General features: G+C 41.5%; 1 protein-coding gene across 6 annotated transcripts in view; it reads left to right on the forward strand.

The window, feature by feature from the left end:
• The window catches only part of rims2a (regulating synaptic membrane exocytosis 2a), a 190,394-nt gene that overhangs the window by 142,747 nt on the left and 32,598 nt on the right, over window positions 1-15,049 (forward strand). For 5 of the 6 annotated variants that reach the window (XM_066645245.1, XM_066645234.1, XM_066645225.1 and 2 more), the window contains one exon: window positions 784-953. In XM_066645245.1, coding sequence (XP_066501342.1) covers window positions 784-953 — 170 coding nt within the window. Of the gene's footprint in view, window positions 1-783; window positions 954-2,430; window positions 2,611-15,049 lie in introns of all 6 variants that reach the window. The other variant, XM_066645209.1, reaches the window with a different exon arrangement.

A 15,049-nucleotide genomic window follows, 5' to 3' on the forward strand; every position in this document is an offset into this window, starting at 1 on the left:
ATAACACCAAGGGAAGCTGTTCGTTGGCTTGAAAGCATCACCTCAGCTTTTGTTAAGCAACACATTTATGTTCTGTCTTTATTGAGAATGAATTCAGATGGAAAAAAGACAGCTGCAGTCTTAATAGAAGGTATTTTGTTGTTGATGCGACCTGTCTTGCGACATCAGATGACTGCAGTATTACGCAATTAGTTGTTTTCCTCTGGTCTGACTCAGAGCAGAGCAGGGACATTACTTATCTGTGCTGTGGTGCTACAGTATCTGGGGTTAACTCCCAGGATCTAAGTAATGGTGTCTTATGCCTTTTATGATTAGAAGAATCCAGCCTGGTTCCTCCAAACACAAAGAAAACTGGACCATTTTTGAAAGGATGTAATTTTGTTTTCAAGAAAGTCTGTCCACATCCATTTTTGTTGATTTCTCTGTGCAAATGAAAACACAGAATAATAAAAAAAAAACCTCACAGAAGAATACCAGCCCATTCAAAAATCAAAATTATTAAAACGTTTGATGTAAAGTGCCTCAAGGAGAAACACTGAACATGCAAATTATGCATAATGTGCCATGGGCTGCAAAGAATTATTTATGTATTTTTTGGTTACACTTGGTGCTGAATTAACATATTTTATTGATTCAAATTAAAAAATTAATTCAATGCCTCCGTTTTTCCTTTGTACCTTTAAACGTCTCAAACAAGGTAGAACACTGATTTCAGTCATTATCTTTGCCCACATGTGTTTTGTTTCCTTTCCTGTGCTTAACGATCTCTTGTTCTCCCAGCAGCGCTCAGGCAGAGACGGTCACAGAGGGACAGACAACCTCTCAGCCAAGTCTTCAGACAGCGATGTGAGCGACGTGTCCGCTGTGTCGAGAAGCAGCAGTGCCTCTCGCTTCAGCAGCGCGAGCTACATGTCTGTCCAATCCGAACGGCCGCGGGGCAGTCGCAAGATCAGGTGAGCTGCCTGCCCTTGTGCCCTGCTCTCAGGGTAAAGGTCAATTGACATTTGCCAGAGATGGGCGAACACCTACATTAAGCATTGGTCTCCTTTAAGGCGGATTTGGGAGCAGTTCAGGGGTTTTCTCTGAAGAAAACTCCTGTGCAAGGTTCCTTTTTAAAACAGGAAATGCACTTTTAAAATGAGTATTTTCCTGTACTGATCTGAGTTCAGGTTTGGTTCTGTAGAGCTATGACTGGAGCCAAGCATCTGAACTTTACCATAAAAATAGACACCCATCACTGGCAAACTGCCTGTCAATTATTGTAAAAGCGTTATAGTATATGTTTTAACCCTTAGAAGTCTAGTTTCTTTTACTGTCATTTTGCTATACATTTTTACAGATGTAAAATTTCAGTTACATACCTATTTTATTAATTTTGGTTTATGTGAAGTGAATCACCGTAGTCAAACCCAATCACCTTTATTTGTAGGGCGTATTTAAAGACAACATGTGGACCAAGGTGCTCTGCAATAAAACAAGATCTTTCCAAAATAAGTAGACATTAAACAAAACAACTCACTGATAATAACAGGACTAGAGATTTCAAAAGCTTAAAAAAATATTTAAAATGTTTTTTAACAATATTAAAAATAGTTCGTCTGAAAAAGCATAACATTTTCTTCGCTTTTAGTCTCATTTGAGCACATGGAATATTTTAAAGCAGCTGATTTGAAGATCTCAACCCTCTAGGACTAGAAAGTAAGTGTACAACAGAGGTCAGAAATGTATCACGGACCCATGCTACAAAGAGGTTTTAATAGAAATCATAAAACCTTTAAATGTGTTCTGGAAACAAGTGCAAGTACACAAAATCAGGAGAGACATTTGCTATTTTTCTGGTTCCAGTCAGAAGCATAGCTGCACACTGTAGTGCCTTTTGAAGTCAAGTAAATTCTATTTTTTTATCATTCGGTCATTCATTCATTTGGATTTTTGCCGTTTCGAATTCAAACTTTTAACTGAATTTGAATAGCACTTCATATACCTGGCTTATAACTCCTTCACATTTAACATGCTGAAGCTTTTCTGAAAGGTGGTGGTGTTCCTGAGTTAGCGCTTGGTACTTTATAAGAGAGGGGCTTCTCGTCAGAATGACTGCCCTGTTTTGTTACTGTTTGTTACTTCCACCTCTTAGAATCCATCATTGAAATACAGTGCGTTTTTGTACTGGTGACTTCTAAGGGTTAATTAATTAAACAAATGTACAGCGTTGTAAACAGTTTGTGTTATATTTGTATGTTTTGTTTAATTTGTCTACGATATATGTGCCATTCTTTTGAGTCCTGTCTTGTTTAGATGCCATTGTAGAAAAAGTTTGCATTGGTTTTGATTTACACTGTGCTTTTTTTGGTCTGCTTTTTTTTTTTTTTCCTATCTGTTCTGCATGACGCTCGTGCTGCTTGCTTCTGCTGCTGCTTGCCTCATCCACAGCAAAACTGTGCAGGGGGAGGAACCTGTTGGGACAGTGTTGCCAGAGGAGGAGGGAGGGTTGGGAAAAGAAAGTGGGCAGGCTGGAAAGACAGAGAGACGAGCGAGTAGTGTAGATAGAGAGGAGGAGGAGGAGTCTAACGAGGACATGGTCCAGAGGAGGTTTTCAGAGAATGACCTCAGGTAACCTGCCATCTCCATGGGGACCTGCTGTATGTCATACTGTAGCTACAGTGCAGTCTTCAGCATGACTTGTAGCTACAAGGGGAGTATATCCTCGACCTTGATTGCAAATAAGTGCACAAACAGCTAATTGACAATAACAGGAACAAGTAGAAACCTTTTATATTGTTGTAGCGTCTCACAATTAGAAATATTATAGAAATATTGATACATTTGCACGTGCATTCTGACTGTCTCAGTGTTCATATGACATTCTCATTAGCTTTCAATCCAGCAAAGACCGAAAAGAAAAACATTCCCATGCAAACATTTGTATGGATACAGCAGAGAAGAACCCATGGTGACCCAATCAAGCTTTACTGAGAGATTATATCAGTACCACTTTCTTTTTAATTTGCTTTACGTTGCCAGTCTTGTGTCTGTGTGCTATTATTGTTCATGCTAACCTATGGATAAGGTTCAGAAATTGCTGGATGAACTGTTCTGCTGTTTCTCCTGATTCCCCTCTCCTTTGTGATGCCCTGTGTGTTTGTCTAAGACCTACAGTCAGTCCCAGCAGAGTCTTAAGTCTTAAGTCATACTGGTTAAAAAAATAATTAAAATAATTAATATATATATAATAAATAACAGCTAGTAGGGGTTAACTAACAAACAATATACACGTGTAATTATGCCATTTGCATCATGTAACTAGCGACTTCAATTCTAATGATAATGAATGAACGAGTAAGGTAGAACAGGATGCAGTCAGCATTAAAAGAGCGACTGGCACCACTTTCATGTGCAGAACAGCTCATGTAATTTATAACATAGAAGTCATAGGAGTTATCCATTCATTTATTTACCCTGTAAATAAACCCTGTAAATGCTTCACCTTCACCTCACACGCTCACACATTCACACCTGTGGATAATTTTGGCGAAGCCAAACCACCTACTACCATGTGTTTTCTTCCTCTGGACCACCCGCAGAGATCCCACGCTGACCCAATGCACCAAACTCTATGACTAGCACGTAACTAGCAAATGTACGTCGTCCATATGTTTTATCACAGATGAAAGCAAGCAGAGGCAACCTAGCAACATGTGACTGACTAATATATGACTACTGACTTGCAACAGTACTTTATATAGAAGTTCTATTAAATGACGTGAAACCTACTAGACGCCATTTGGCAAATGACTGGTGAAAATGTTTAGCTTTTTAATTTTATGCTATAGTTTGTCATTTATGAGCTAACTCATGTCAAATTTGACCTTTGACCATTTTACTGCAGTTTCTCCATGTTTTTTTTTTATATATTTCATTTGTTCAGTATTTCCCCCAGGGCCAAGTTAGACTCAGGTCAGCTTATTAATAATGAGACAGAGTGTCTGAGGAACATGATTTCTTCTCTAGTTAATCAGTTACTGACAGGGTACACAGACCTTTGATTTGAGCGAGGCTACAGCCTGTACTGTTCGTCATGTTGCTCCGTGTGAAACGGACATTTGGACGAATGAGCAGATGGATGTGGTGGATGGTCCAATTGAAGGCTCATTTGTACAGTTTGCTAATAAAAGGTACGCAGGGTGCAGGCTCAGCTAAAGAGTTTATAAAACCCAGAGGGGCTTTATGTCACAGACCATGCATTCATCTAATGGTCCAGTGCACAGTTCTATTCTTTCCAGTTAACCAGTGTTCACTGAGATATAGCTGTTAAACATGTTTCACAACAGGAAGTGACATCAGTGATTACATTAGCATGACAGGAGCAACCACAGGCAAGTCCCATATCATTTACAGAATTGTGTAATATTTAAACAGCATGTGAAAAAGTTGTCAGTGCATCTGTTATGTAATCCAATGACCAACATGCTGTGTACATACGAGATTGAGGTGCAAAAGAAATAAACCCGTGTATGAGAAGTATAGAAGTATATATATCACTACAAAATATGTGAAGTGTAGTCAATAATTAATTGCACATATTATGTACATTAGTAGAATGCTTTTACAGCTTTTATGAAGCATTTGCCAGGCACAGTTTTTCACCGTTGTTAGAGAAGCCTGTGCTTGATTTTGGGGTCTGTAGCATACGCATAGTCTCTTAATATTAAATATTTAAGTGCATTAAATAAGCTTGTATTTATCACTTTCTGTAATTTAACTTGACCTTAAGTATGGTTCAGTGAAAACAAAGTTAGTTGGATATTTCGTCTTGTTTTGAGAGCTCTCTCTTCCCTCTTTGCTTTTGTGAGTTTTTTGTCCTCCAGAGCTGACATTACTGATATTAGAGAATGTGTACAGATACAGAATATGCCTCTCCCTTCAGCACTCTTTCAGAAGCTCAGGTTTGGGCTGTGTTTCTCAGTCAGAGCCACTTTGTTTGTTTTGCTTTTACAGATGTAGGGCTGGTAGATGAAAACCAGACTTTTCTTAAGCGTGCAAACAGACCAGAGAGCTTAGGACTGTCTGTACACAGCGTATTTAAATTTTAATCCAAACTAAGAATACGTATGATACACAATTATGCTGATCAGAGATTCTAATACACACACACACACACAATTTTTGAGGCAGTTATATACATACTATACCCCTGTAACAGTCCTTGGTACTTGGATATAGACGCTATGCATCTCACTTCACAAAAGTCTACCATATCGCATTGCATTTGACTCATAGTTTAATATGCATAATTCTGCTGACATATAGAAGTGCATGGAGAACAAAAATGGGCTCAAGTCTATAGCAGTGCCACTGCCTTTGATCGAATCTGAAACCTGATGATGAAACAGAATTTCATTAGTATTGCCCTCAGCGGCTTAGCTGCTGCACTCATTCATTTAAAGGTCATGGTCTGAAGCAGATTGGGCACTTTTAAATAAGCAAACTTGTATTTACACACTATTAGGGGTGTTTAAAATTGGTTTTCTGCAAACTGCAGCACATGGAAACATATTTAATTAATAGAGAATTACTGCTGAATGGGAGTTTCCTATGATGCATGAAGCATTACACCATTACATTGGAAATGCAAATTGATTTGTATGTGTAAATGTATGTTATGTAGTGTCACATGATGCAATAATGCGTTCATCAGCCTCATCAGTTTGACAGAATTCACTGTGATTATTCTAATTATTTTGTAAATTAAGCCGCAAGCGTTTAAGCTATCAGAAAGCCGAGCAAGAATGCACAAGTCTCAATCAGCATATTTAAACTCTCTCTCTTCTCTGATCCAGTTTTTGTGTTTCCTTGGAAACCAAGCAGCCTTGCCTGGTCATGTGACAAGGTGTGTGGGGGCGGGGGTGGGGCTGTTAGAAAGGAAAAGAAAGGAAATCCATTTTTCAAGTCACCCCCTCTGTTTATGCTAATAACGGGAACATAAGTGCAGTATCACAGTAAGGGAGAGGTATCTTCACGTTTAAGACTCCAAATAACAACTCAGCATTTTGATTAAGTCATTTTAACTCACTTTCCCTTGAAACCCATTTATTCTTTCTGCTTCCCTGCACATGCTCTTAGCTTTCCTCTTAATTAAGAACATGCTTTATACAATCACAAAAAAACATCGGTTTAGTTCAGTTTATAATTTAGCTAATCACACACACACACACACACACACACATTGCTTGGACGACTGAATGCAAATGTGCAAGTGCTTTATGTAAAAGTCACTATAGCATCCCTCACTGTTGAAAAATATGAACCTTTTATATATACAGCATAGTCATTCTAAACTGCTGTGATGCATTATATTTTTTTATATTATTTTGAGCAGAGAAATGAGCAATTATATTGTAGCTGTTTCAAGGAAGCCATCTAATATTAGGGACAGGACTTCTTCTCATATTTTTGATTATATTTGTTTGAGCTTTGTGCATAGATCAAATTCTCAGCCAAATGTAAGAAGCTCACCTGGTCTGGGGCATGGTTCCCATGGAAACCATTTTTTCTTTTGCATCACATGGCTTAGAAAAATTACGCTAATTACAACTTTGACGTTTCACGTTGTTTAAAGGAACAAACCAAGCAAACGAGTGACAGTTGTGTAGTATGTGTCTGTTACTTGTGTGTGCATTCTTTACCTGCACAGTAATGATATTCATTAATATCCTTTGATTCAAGTTGGCATCTGTTAAAATGTGTTAAATGGTTTTTGGCTTTATTTATTTTTACTATATGTTGAGGGTCTTTTGACAGGTTCTTATCACTCATATATTACTCCACTCCAGATGACCCTTTTTGCAACCTTCTTAATCGCAGTATACATTTATTAGAGCTGAATTATTCCTGCTGCCTGAACCATTTACGTATCAACTCCCATAAAGCTAACTAGAACAGTATAATGTTAGATATTTATGGATTAACAGAATTTTCCCAAGGTTTCTAATTCAGGCCATTTCAGTGAAAGAAGGTTTCTAATCACATTTAGCTCACATTTTTCAATACCATGCTAATCCAGTTTCATCCTGAGTGCAGCTGCACATAGACACTCAAATAGACTTAACCACGCTTCTGTATATACACCCACATAAAGAGCTATATGGTTTTTCTTGTAAGTAGAGGAAGAACATCGAGGCCTAGATGAGAATGCACTTCTGCATGAGCAGAACACACTGTTCAACAGGGGCTAAGAATTAGGTGTATACTCAGAGAGAAGCCGCAGTGTTCCAAGTAAATTTTCTAGAGGCGGGGGGACCAGGGTGTGTGCCAGAACGTCCTGGAAGAGCGTAAGGGGTCAGGTGAATGACAGCTTCTCTTTCACTATGTTTTATTGCCCTTTTCTTTAGGAGTTTCTTCACTCGGAGAACGTAATCCGTCAGGCAGCTCTTATTCAGAATCTGAGCGCTGAACATTGGTCACCCTGCCTGACTCATCCCTGAAAAAAAAAAATAATAATTCACACGATAATGACAAGATAAAATGCTAGTTCTATAAAGAACAATAAAGCAGTGGCTCACCCTGCTAATCACAAATTATTTAACAAATCACATTTATTTTGATGTTTGATGTGTGCTTCTTTTACAGTTTTACAGTGAAGATGCAAGGATAATGTAGCTAAGATTTTTAAGGCTATGTTCACAGCAGGTAAATCAGATTTGTTTTTCTACTGTTCGCATATATCTATGTAATACTAAGAAATAAGTTCTTCTTATTTTATAAAAACATAAAACCAGTTTCCACAAGTTTTATTTACTCATTACTGAGTGACAGGAACACAGATTAAGAACTTTCACAAGATTCCCAAATGTTTTTGTTACAAAATGAAAATGCTTCGACCAGTCTGTTTCCTAAACACCTCAAATTAAAAGGAAAATGCTTTAGCCCTGAGTCCACGGATTAATGCCCGACACCCATGGATTGTCACTTTCCCACAAACTGGATATTTAGAGAGAGTTCAGTACCAAATATGAAAGTGGCCCAAATCTGATCTAAACAGTAAGATTCAATGTGACTTTTGCTGTTCACAGCCACACAAATGTGAACACATGAAGAAACAGCTAGTATTTGGGTCATTTTTACATGCTGTGACAACATAGTCTTAATCATCTGTTTAGCATTGCTTATTTTTTAGTTTGTAAATAAATGCATTCAAACAGAGCCATGCTCATTATGCATTTCTGGCTTGTAGTTTATCTTTTTTATATTCTGCAATTCTGGTGCAATTCATTGGATGTATTCAGCTTCTCTTATGAACACTTTCTGATTACACACTGCAGAAGCGATTTGCTCTGCAGTCATCTCTCATTGGTATCCTGTTGCTATGGATACCGGTCCAGCCCTTACTGATGCAGAGCCCATGGACTGGCAGTTGCTAAATAGCTTGTTAGCATTCTCTCCTTCTATTGCATTCATTTCTGAGAGAAATTCCTGGGGGTTTTTAAATATCTGGAGTGCTGGGGGTGGTTGCAGTAGTAGGATGGTGTGTTAAGATATATCAGGAGGTCATTTCAAAGGGAGATGTAAAAATGCATGAGTGTGGTGTGATACTGTGACCTAATTGCACGGGTCTCATCCTCAGTGCATAGGAGCTGGCAGCCCTGCGGTTGGCTCTGTGTGAGTTAAACCAGGTGAAGTGCTCAGTTCTAGCCTCCATTCAGTGTTAGCAATGCTAGGATCTTCCATTTGCAATGCTTTTACACATCACAGTACTCACAGAATTCACTTATGTTCTGTTTGTTTTCCATGTTATAGAACTACTTTCCCAAGGGCAACCGAAATACAAATTTGTATTTCCTTTTGAACATATGACCTGTATCATCATCAAGAAGGTTCCAAGACATCATTAAATAATACGGTTTTACGGTAGGAGCCAGCAAGGTGCAATATAGCATCAAAGAGAATAATCCTGCAGTACAGCCTCTGTTGAAGTGTCAGGGCCTTCTGTGAAGCTTTGCAGAAGATGCCAGCACTCAGTGGCCTGGCATTCACACTGGGCCATGTGTTCTCTCTTTATGTGCACTTGATTCCCAGCATGTTCTCAGCCTGGCTGGAGCTGCCCAGGCCAGCACTGAAGCAAATTGGTTTACCTTGAAACTGTCACAGTGAAATATATGTCACTGTGTGACGGATACTCTGCCTTTTCTTGCTTTTTCTTATATTTGCTCTCCCCCACTTTAATTCTTCTCTGGAGATGTTCCTCTGCTCGACTTTCCAGTGGTTTGAATGAGGTCTCACACTGTAATGATCTTCAGAGTCCAAGTAGTTAATTCTGACATGCTGTATATTTATGTAGCTTTAGTACCCAGTTATATTACATTTAGGACTAACAAGGGTGAAGTGTAGTACAGAGCATAGCTTGGTGTGTTTGCAGGCCACTCCCTCTTGTCTTTATGCAAGTTTATTGTGATATTTGAAAATGAGTGAATGTGTGAGTGTGTGTCGCACCGTAAAGGACTGGCGCACCCTCCAGGTGATTCCAGGTAGGCTCTGGACCCAGGTCGACCCTGAACTGGGTAAGCAGTTACGGAAAATGAATGAATGAATTAATTTTTCTGAAAATGTAAATTGGGCGGCACGGTGGCGCAGCAGGTAGTGTCGCAGTCACACAGCTCCAGGGACCTGGAGGTTGTGGGTTCGATTCCTGCTCCAGGTGACTGTCTGTGAGGAGTGTGGTGTGTTCTCCCTGTGTCTGCGTGGGTTTCCTCCGGGTGACTGTCTGTGAGGAGTGTGGTGTGTTCTCCCTGTGTCTGCATGGGTTTCCTCCGGGTGACTGTCTGTGAGGAGTGTGGTGTGTTCTCCCTGTGTCTGCGTGGGTTTCCTCCAGGTGCTCCGGTTTCCTCCCACAGTCCAAAAACACACGTTGGTAGGTGGATTGGTGACTTAAAAGTGTCCGTAGGTGTGAGTGTGTGTGTTGCCCTGTGTACACCCCCTCCAGGGTGTATTCCTGCCTTGCGCCCAATGATTCCAGGTAGGCTCTGGACCCACCACGACCCTGAACTGGATAAGGGTTACAGATAATGAAGTAATGAAAATATAAATTTTGTGGCGAGGAAATAAAATGAGGATAAAGTGTAAGGATTAGTTTTTAAATGATAGCACTGGTGTCCAAATTTGCCATGGAACACACAAGGTATTCTCCTCAGTGAACAAAGCGTCTTAGGCAGCATAACCGTTTTAGAATCTTTTTTTTTTAGTCGAAAGATATGAACACACATGTCCACTTGGCTGGAGTGATGGATTATCCATTACCTTTCGGATGACTTGGAGTGGCATTTTGATCCAGAACTAATCGTCCAGCATCAGTATCTGGAATTCATCAATACTCTCATGGCTGAATGCTATCAGATCCTTTCAAATGACATCACAACAACTGCAAATGAGTCATTTCCATTGAGGTTTTTTTAAGAAATGCTCTTGTATGGTAAATATGTTGCCTTCTAGATGCTGAGACAGAGAGTAGTGAAACAATATTGTATTGGCAGTTTTAATTACTTTAATTGGCCGTATTAGTGGCATGCACTCCACTGCAATCGTGTGTGTGTATGTGTAAGATTGAGTCTGTATCAGAAATCCACCTTGATCCCTCCTCATTATGGAGATGAAGGAGAGGTAATTTTTATCTGCTCCCCTGTCGCTGCGAGCCAAGCACTGACCCACCTTTCAGAATAATGAAAGTGACAGGGAGACAAGCTGGCAGCAGATCACCTGCTCTGCTGGAGTTCACAGCAGCCGCATAATGAGCGCAGTGACTAGAATCAACGCCTCCACCCCCTGTCAGTAAAGCCAGAAGTGCCTTGCTAAAAATATGACACTTAACATACATGATAGTCTCTTGATGTACGTTGAGAGGAGTGTTATCTGAGAAGTCAGTATAGCTAAAAATACTTATTCTTACTTGGTCAAGGTCTTGCTGTGTAATCTGTCTTTGCATGCTTATAGATAATTTTGACCATGTAGACATGTTTTTTGGTTTGGGCCAACCTCAGACTGCAGGGTTTGTTTGCTGATACCAGTGGTAACAATGCTGACACTTTAACGTCTTTAAAATGTAGAAACTGAGATTACGAGTTTTAGCATCATGAAATATTAAAAAGTATTTTTGAAATACTTTAAAATTACTTAATGCAATAAATAAATTGGGTGGCACAGTGATGCAGCAGGTAGTGTCACATTCACACGGCTCCAGGGACCTGGAGATTGTGGGTTCTAGTCCCGCTCCATGTGACTATCTGTGAGGAGTGTGGTGTGTTCTCCCTGTGTCTGCGTGGGTTTCCTCTGGGTGACTGTCTGTGAGGAGTGTGGTGTGTTCTCCCTGTGTCTGCGTGGGTTTCTTCCGGGTGACTGACTGTGAGGAGTGTGGTGTGTTCTCCCTGTGTCTGCGTGGGTTTCCCCCAGGTGACTGACTGTGAAGAGTGTGGTGTGTTCTGCCTGTGTCTGCTTGGGTTTCCTCCGGGTGACTGTCTGTGAGGAGTGTGGTGTGTTCTCCCTGTGTCTGTGTGGGTTTCCTCTGGTTGACTGACTGTGAGGAGTGTGGTGTGTTCTCCCTGTGTCTGCTTGGGTTTCCTCTGGGTGACTGTCTGTGAGGCGTTTGGTGTGTTCTCTCTGTGTCCGTGTGGGTTTCCTCCGGGTGCTCCGGTTTCCTCCCACAATCCAAAAACACATGTTGGTAGGTGGATTGGCGACTCAAAATACAAAAAATATCCATAGGTGTGAGTGTGTGAATGAATGTGTGTGTGTGTGAGTCACTCTGTGAAGGACTGGCGCCCCCACAAGGATGGGATCCTGCCCTGCGCCCAATGATTCCGAGTAGGCTCCGGACCCACCGCGACCCTTAATTGGATAAGTGTTTACAGGCAATGAATGCTTTAATTAATTTATTAATAATTTTAAACATTTGACTTATGCTGATCATCTTGATTTTTCTAAAAATCAATAATAAATATTAATAAGGTTGGCACAGTTGTGCTGCAGGTATTGTCTCTGTCACACAGCTCCAGGGTCCTAGGGTTGGGGGTTTCCATCCCCACTCCGGTAACTGTCTGTGAGGTGTGTTTTCCCCATGTCAGCGTGGGTTTCCTCCGGGTGCTCCGGTTTCCTCCAACGGTCCAAAAACAACTCAAAAGTGTCCATAGTTGTGAGCATGTGTTGCCCCGTGAAAGACTGCCGCCCTCTCCAGGGTGTTTCTGCCTTGCCCCAGTGATTCTGAGTAGGCTCCGGACCTGAATTGGATAAGAACTTGCAGACAGTGAATGAATGGAAGATGAATATTAATATTTATTTTATTAATTACCATTGTGGAAGGTTTGAATATCTGGTAACAAATCTGCAAAACAGCTCAATCAGGATTCAGCATGGTAGTGATCTCACAGTGTCAAACAAGTTTATATATGGGCAACCTTCAGCACAGAGCATTTAATGCTACCTGTAATAAAGGATGTTGCTGAAGGCATATTTCTGTCTGTGGCAGAAATACAGTGGAAAATGGACTTTGTGCTGTTCCTGGCTCCCAGGAAGCAATATATAACAGCCTTCCTAAGGATCCACACATCCAACAACGGTACTGGCTGGAGTCAACCCATTTTATAACAAGAAGGCTCATTCTGTTTCTGGGGAAAAGGTTTTTACACTTCATAGGCTGCTGTTTATCTCTTTCTGCTAATCAGTGTGTGGCATATTGTAGCTTACGCTAATGCACGATAGCATGTTTAATGCAGCGTGTTCATTTTTGGACTGTACTTTTAGAACCCTTAATTGCTCTTCCTGAAGTAATGCACTGTCAGAGCACTTTGACTGCATGTCACTTGCATCTGTAGATTCCTCTTAATTGCTCACACAAAAAGGAATTGTGTAAGAAGGATTCAGGCTTGTATTGAGTGTTTTACGGGTGATGGTTTAGACACATTTATACTCATTAGGATCTCATTAGAAGTCTCTGTTCAGGAAGTCATTTGTCTCACAGCCGGTTTCAACCCTTAATTCGGTCACATTTCCTGATTTCTGCCAAACAAATAAAAGAAATAAATATATAAAATAAAATAATAGGGATTAAGAAGCTCTAAAGGTCTTGCTTTTCAGTGAATTGTAACCTGATGGGAGAGAAGCCTTGTAGAGATGGCAGTGAAAAATGCGGCACTGCAGTTCACGTGGAAATAGTAAGATGTGAGTTTCTTTTAAGAAGATTCCATTCTATTGCTGAGACTCAAGTTTCTAGCCATGCAACAGCTATCTGTGGCCCAGAGGATAAGAGAGAAATGACTACCCTTCTCTCTGGGTGGTCAGTGTCCTAACTCCCAGACGTTAGAATAATTGGGGAAATATGTTTTTTCAAAGGGCAGCACGGTGGCGCAGCAGGTAGTGTCACAGTCACACAGATCCAGAGACCTGGAAGTTGTGGGCACCCACTCCGGGTGACTGTCTGTGAGGAGTGTGGTGTGTTCTCCCTGTGTCCGCGTGGGTTTCCTCCGGGTGACTGTCTGTGAGGAGTGTGGTGTGTTCTCTCTGTGTCTGCGTGGGTTTCCTCCGGGTGACTGTCTGTGAGTAGTGTGGTGTGTTCTCCCTGTGTCTGCGTGGGTTTCCTCCGGGTGACTGTCTGTGAGGAGTGTGGTGTGTTCTCCCTGTGTCTGCGTGGGTTTCCTCAGGGTGTCTGTGAGGAGTGTGGTGTGTTCTCCCTGTGTCTGCGTGGGTTTCCTCCGGATGACTGTGAGGAGTGTGGTGTGTTCTCCCTGTGTCTGCATGGGTTTCGTCCGGGTGACTGTCTGTGAGGAGTTTGGTGTGTTCTCTGTGTCTGCGTGGGTTTCCTCCGGGTGAATGTTTGTGAGAAGTGTGGTGTGTTTTCCCTGTGTCTGCGTGGGGTTCCTCCGGGTGACTGTCTGTGAGGAGTGTGGTGTGTTCTCCCTGTGTCTGTGTGGGGTTCCTCCGGGTGACTGTCTGTGAGGAATGTGGTGTGTTCTCCCTGTGTCTGCGTGGGTTTACTCAGGGTGACTGTGAGGAGTGTGGTGTGTTCTCCCTGTGTCTGCGTGGGTTTCCTCCGGGTGACTGTCTGTGAGGAGTGTGGTGTGTTCTCCCTGTGTCTGCGTGGGTTTACTCAGGGTGACTGTGAGGAGTGTGGTGTGTTCTCCCTGTGTCTGCGTGGGTTTCCTCCGGGTGACTGTCTGTGAGGAGTGTGGTGTGTTCTCCCTGTGTCTGCGTGGGTTTACTCAGGGTGACTGTGAGGAGTTTGGTGTGTTCTCTGTGTCTGCGTGGGGTTCCTCCGGGTGACTGTCTGTGAGGAGTGTGGTGTGTTCCCACATGGGTTTCCTCCCACAGTCCAAAAATACACGTTGGTAGGTGGATTGGCGACTCAAAAGTGTCCGTAGGTGTGAGTGAGTGTGTGTGTGTGTGTCGCCCTGTGAAGGACTGCTGCTTCCTGGTGCTCCTGCCTTCCGACCAATGATTCCGGGTAGGCTCCGAACCCACCGCGAGCAGTTATAGACAATGAATGAATGATAATTACGTGAGTGCTTTTTATGCATGCATAATTTACAGCACATTAGGTGTTAAGATAATCAGTGGTAAATCCTTAGGGAACTTATATCCCTGGTTGATTTCTAATTAGATTACTAATTAGGTTAATGTGTGGGTACACACTAGACATGTCAAATGTACAACAGGCCCTATGAATAGATTTTCTGTGTACTTTGCCACCTTTTAAAGGAACACTATGTATTATTTCTACCTTATAATTACAGATTCTTAATGATTGTGATTTTCCACTGAGCTGTAATAGGGAGAACAGAGCCTCTGTAGCTGTTACGCCGGGTCCTCTGCTGGTTTACTGCACTGACCACCTTCTGAATGACTCTCACGAGACATGAGTAACACTTTACTGCACAAAATTCATGGGTGGTTACCTCGCTACAAGAAGTATCCAGCTTTGTATTCCTAATATGGACATTAAATGGCAGAGAGAGAATCAGTGGCCGTACCAGAGTTTGACTGAATTTACACAGTAGAGTGAGCTGAAACAGAC

The sequence above is a fragment of the Hoplias malabaricus genome, chromosome 1 (assembly GCF_029633855.1).
Source record: "Hoplias malabaricus isolate fHopMal1 chromosome 1, fHopMal1.hap1, whole genome shotgun sequence".
Taxonomy (NCBI): Eukaryota; Metazoa; Chordata; class Actinopteri; order Characiformes; family Erythrinidae; genus Hoplias; species Hoplias malabaricus.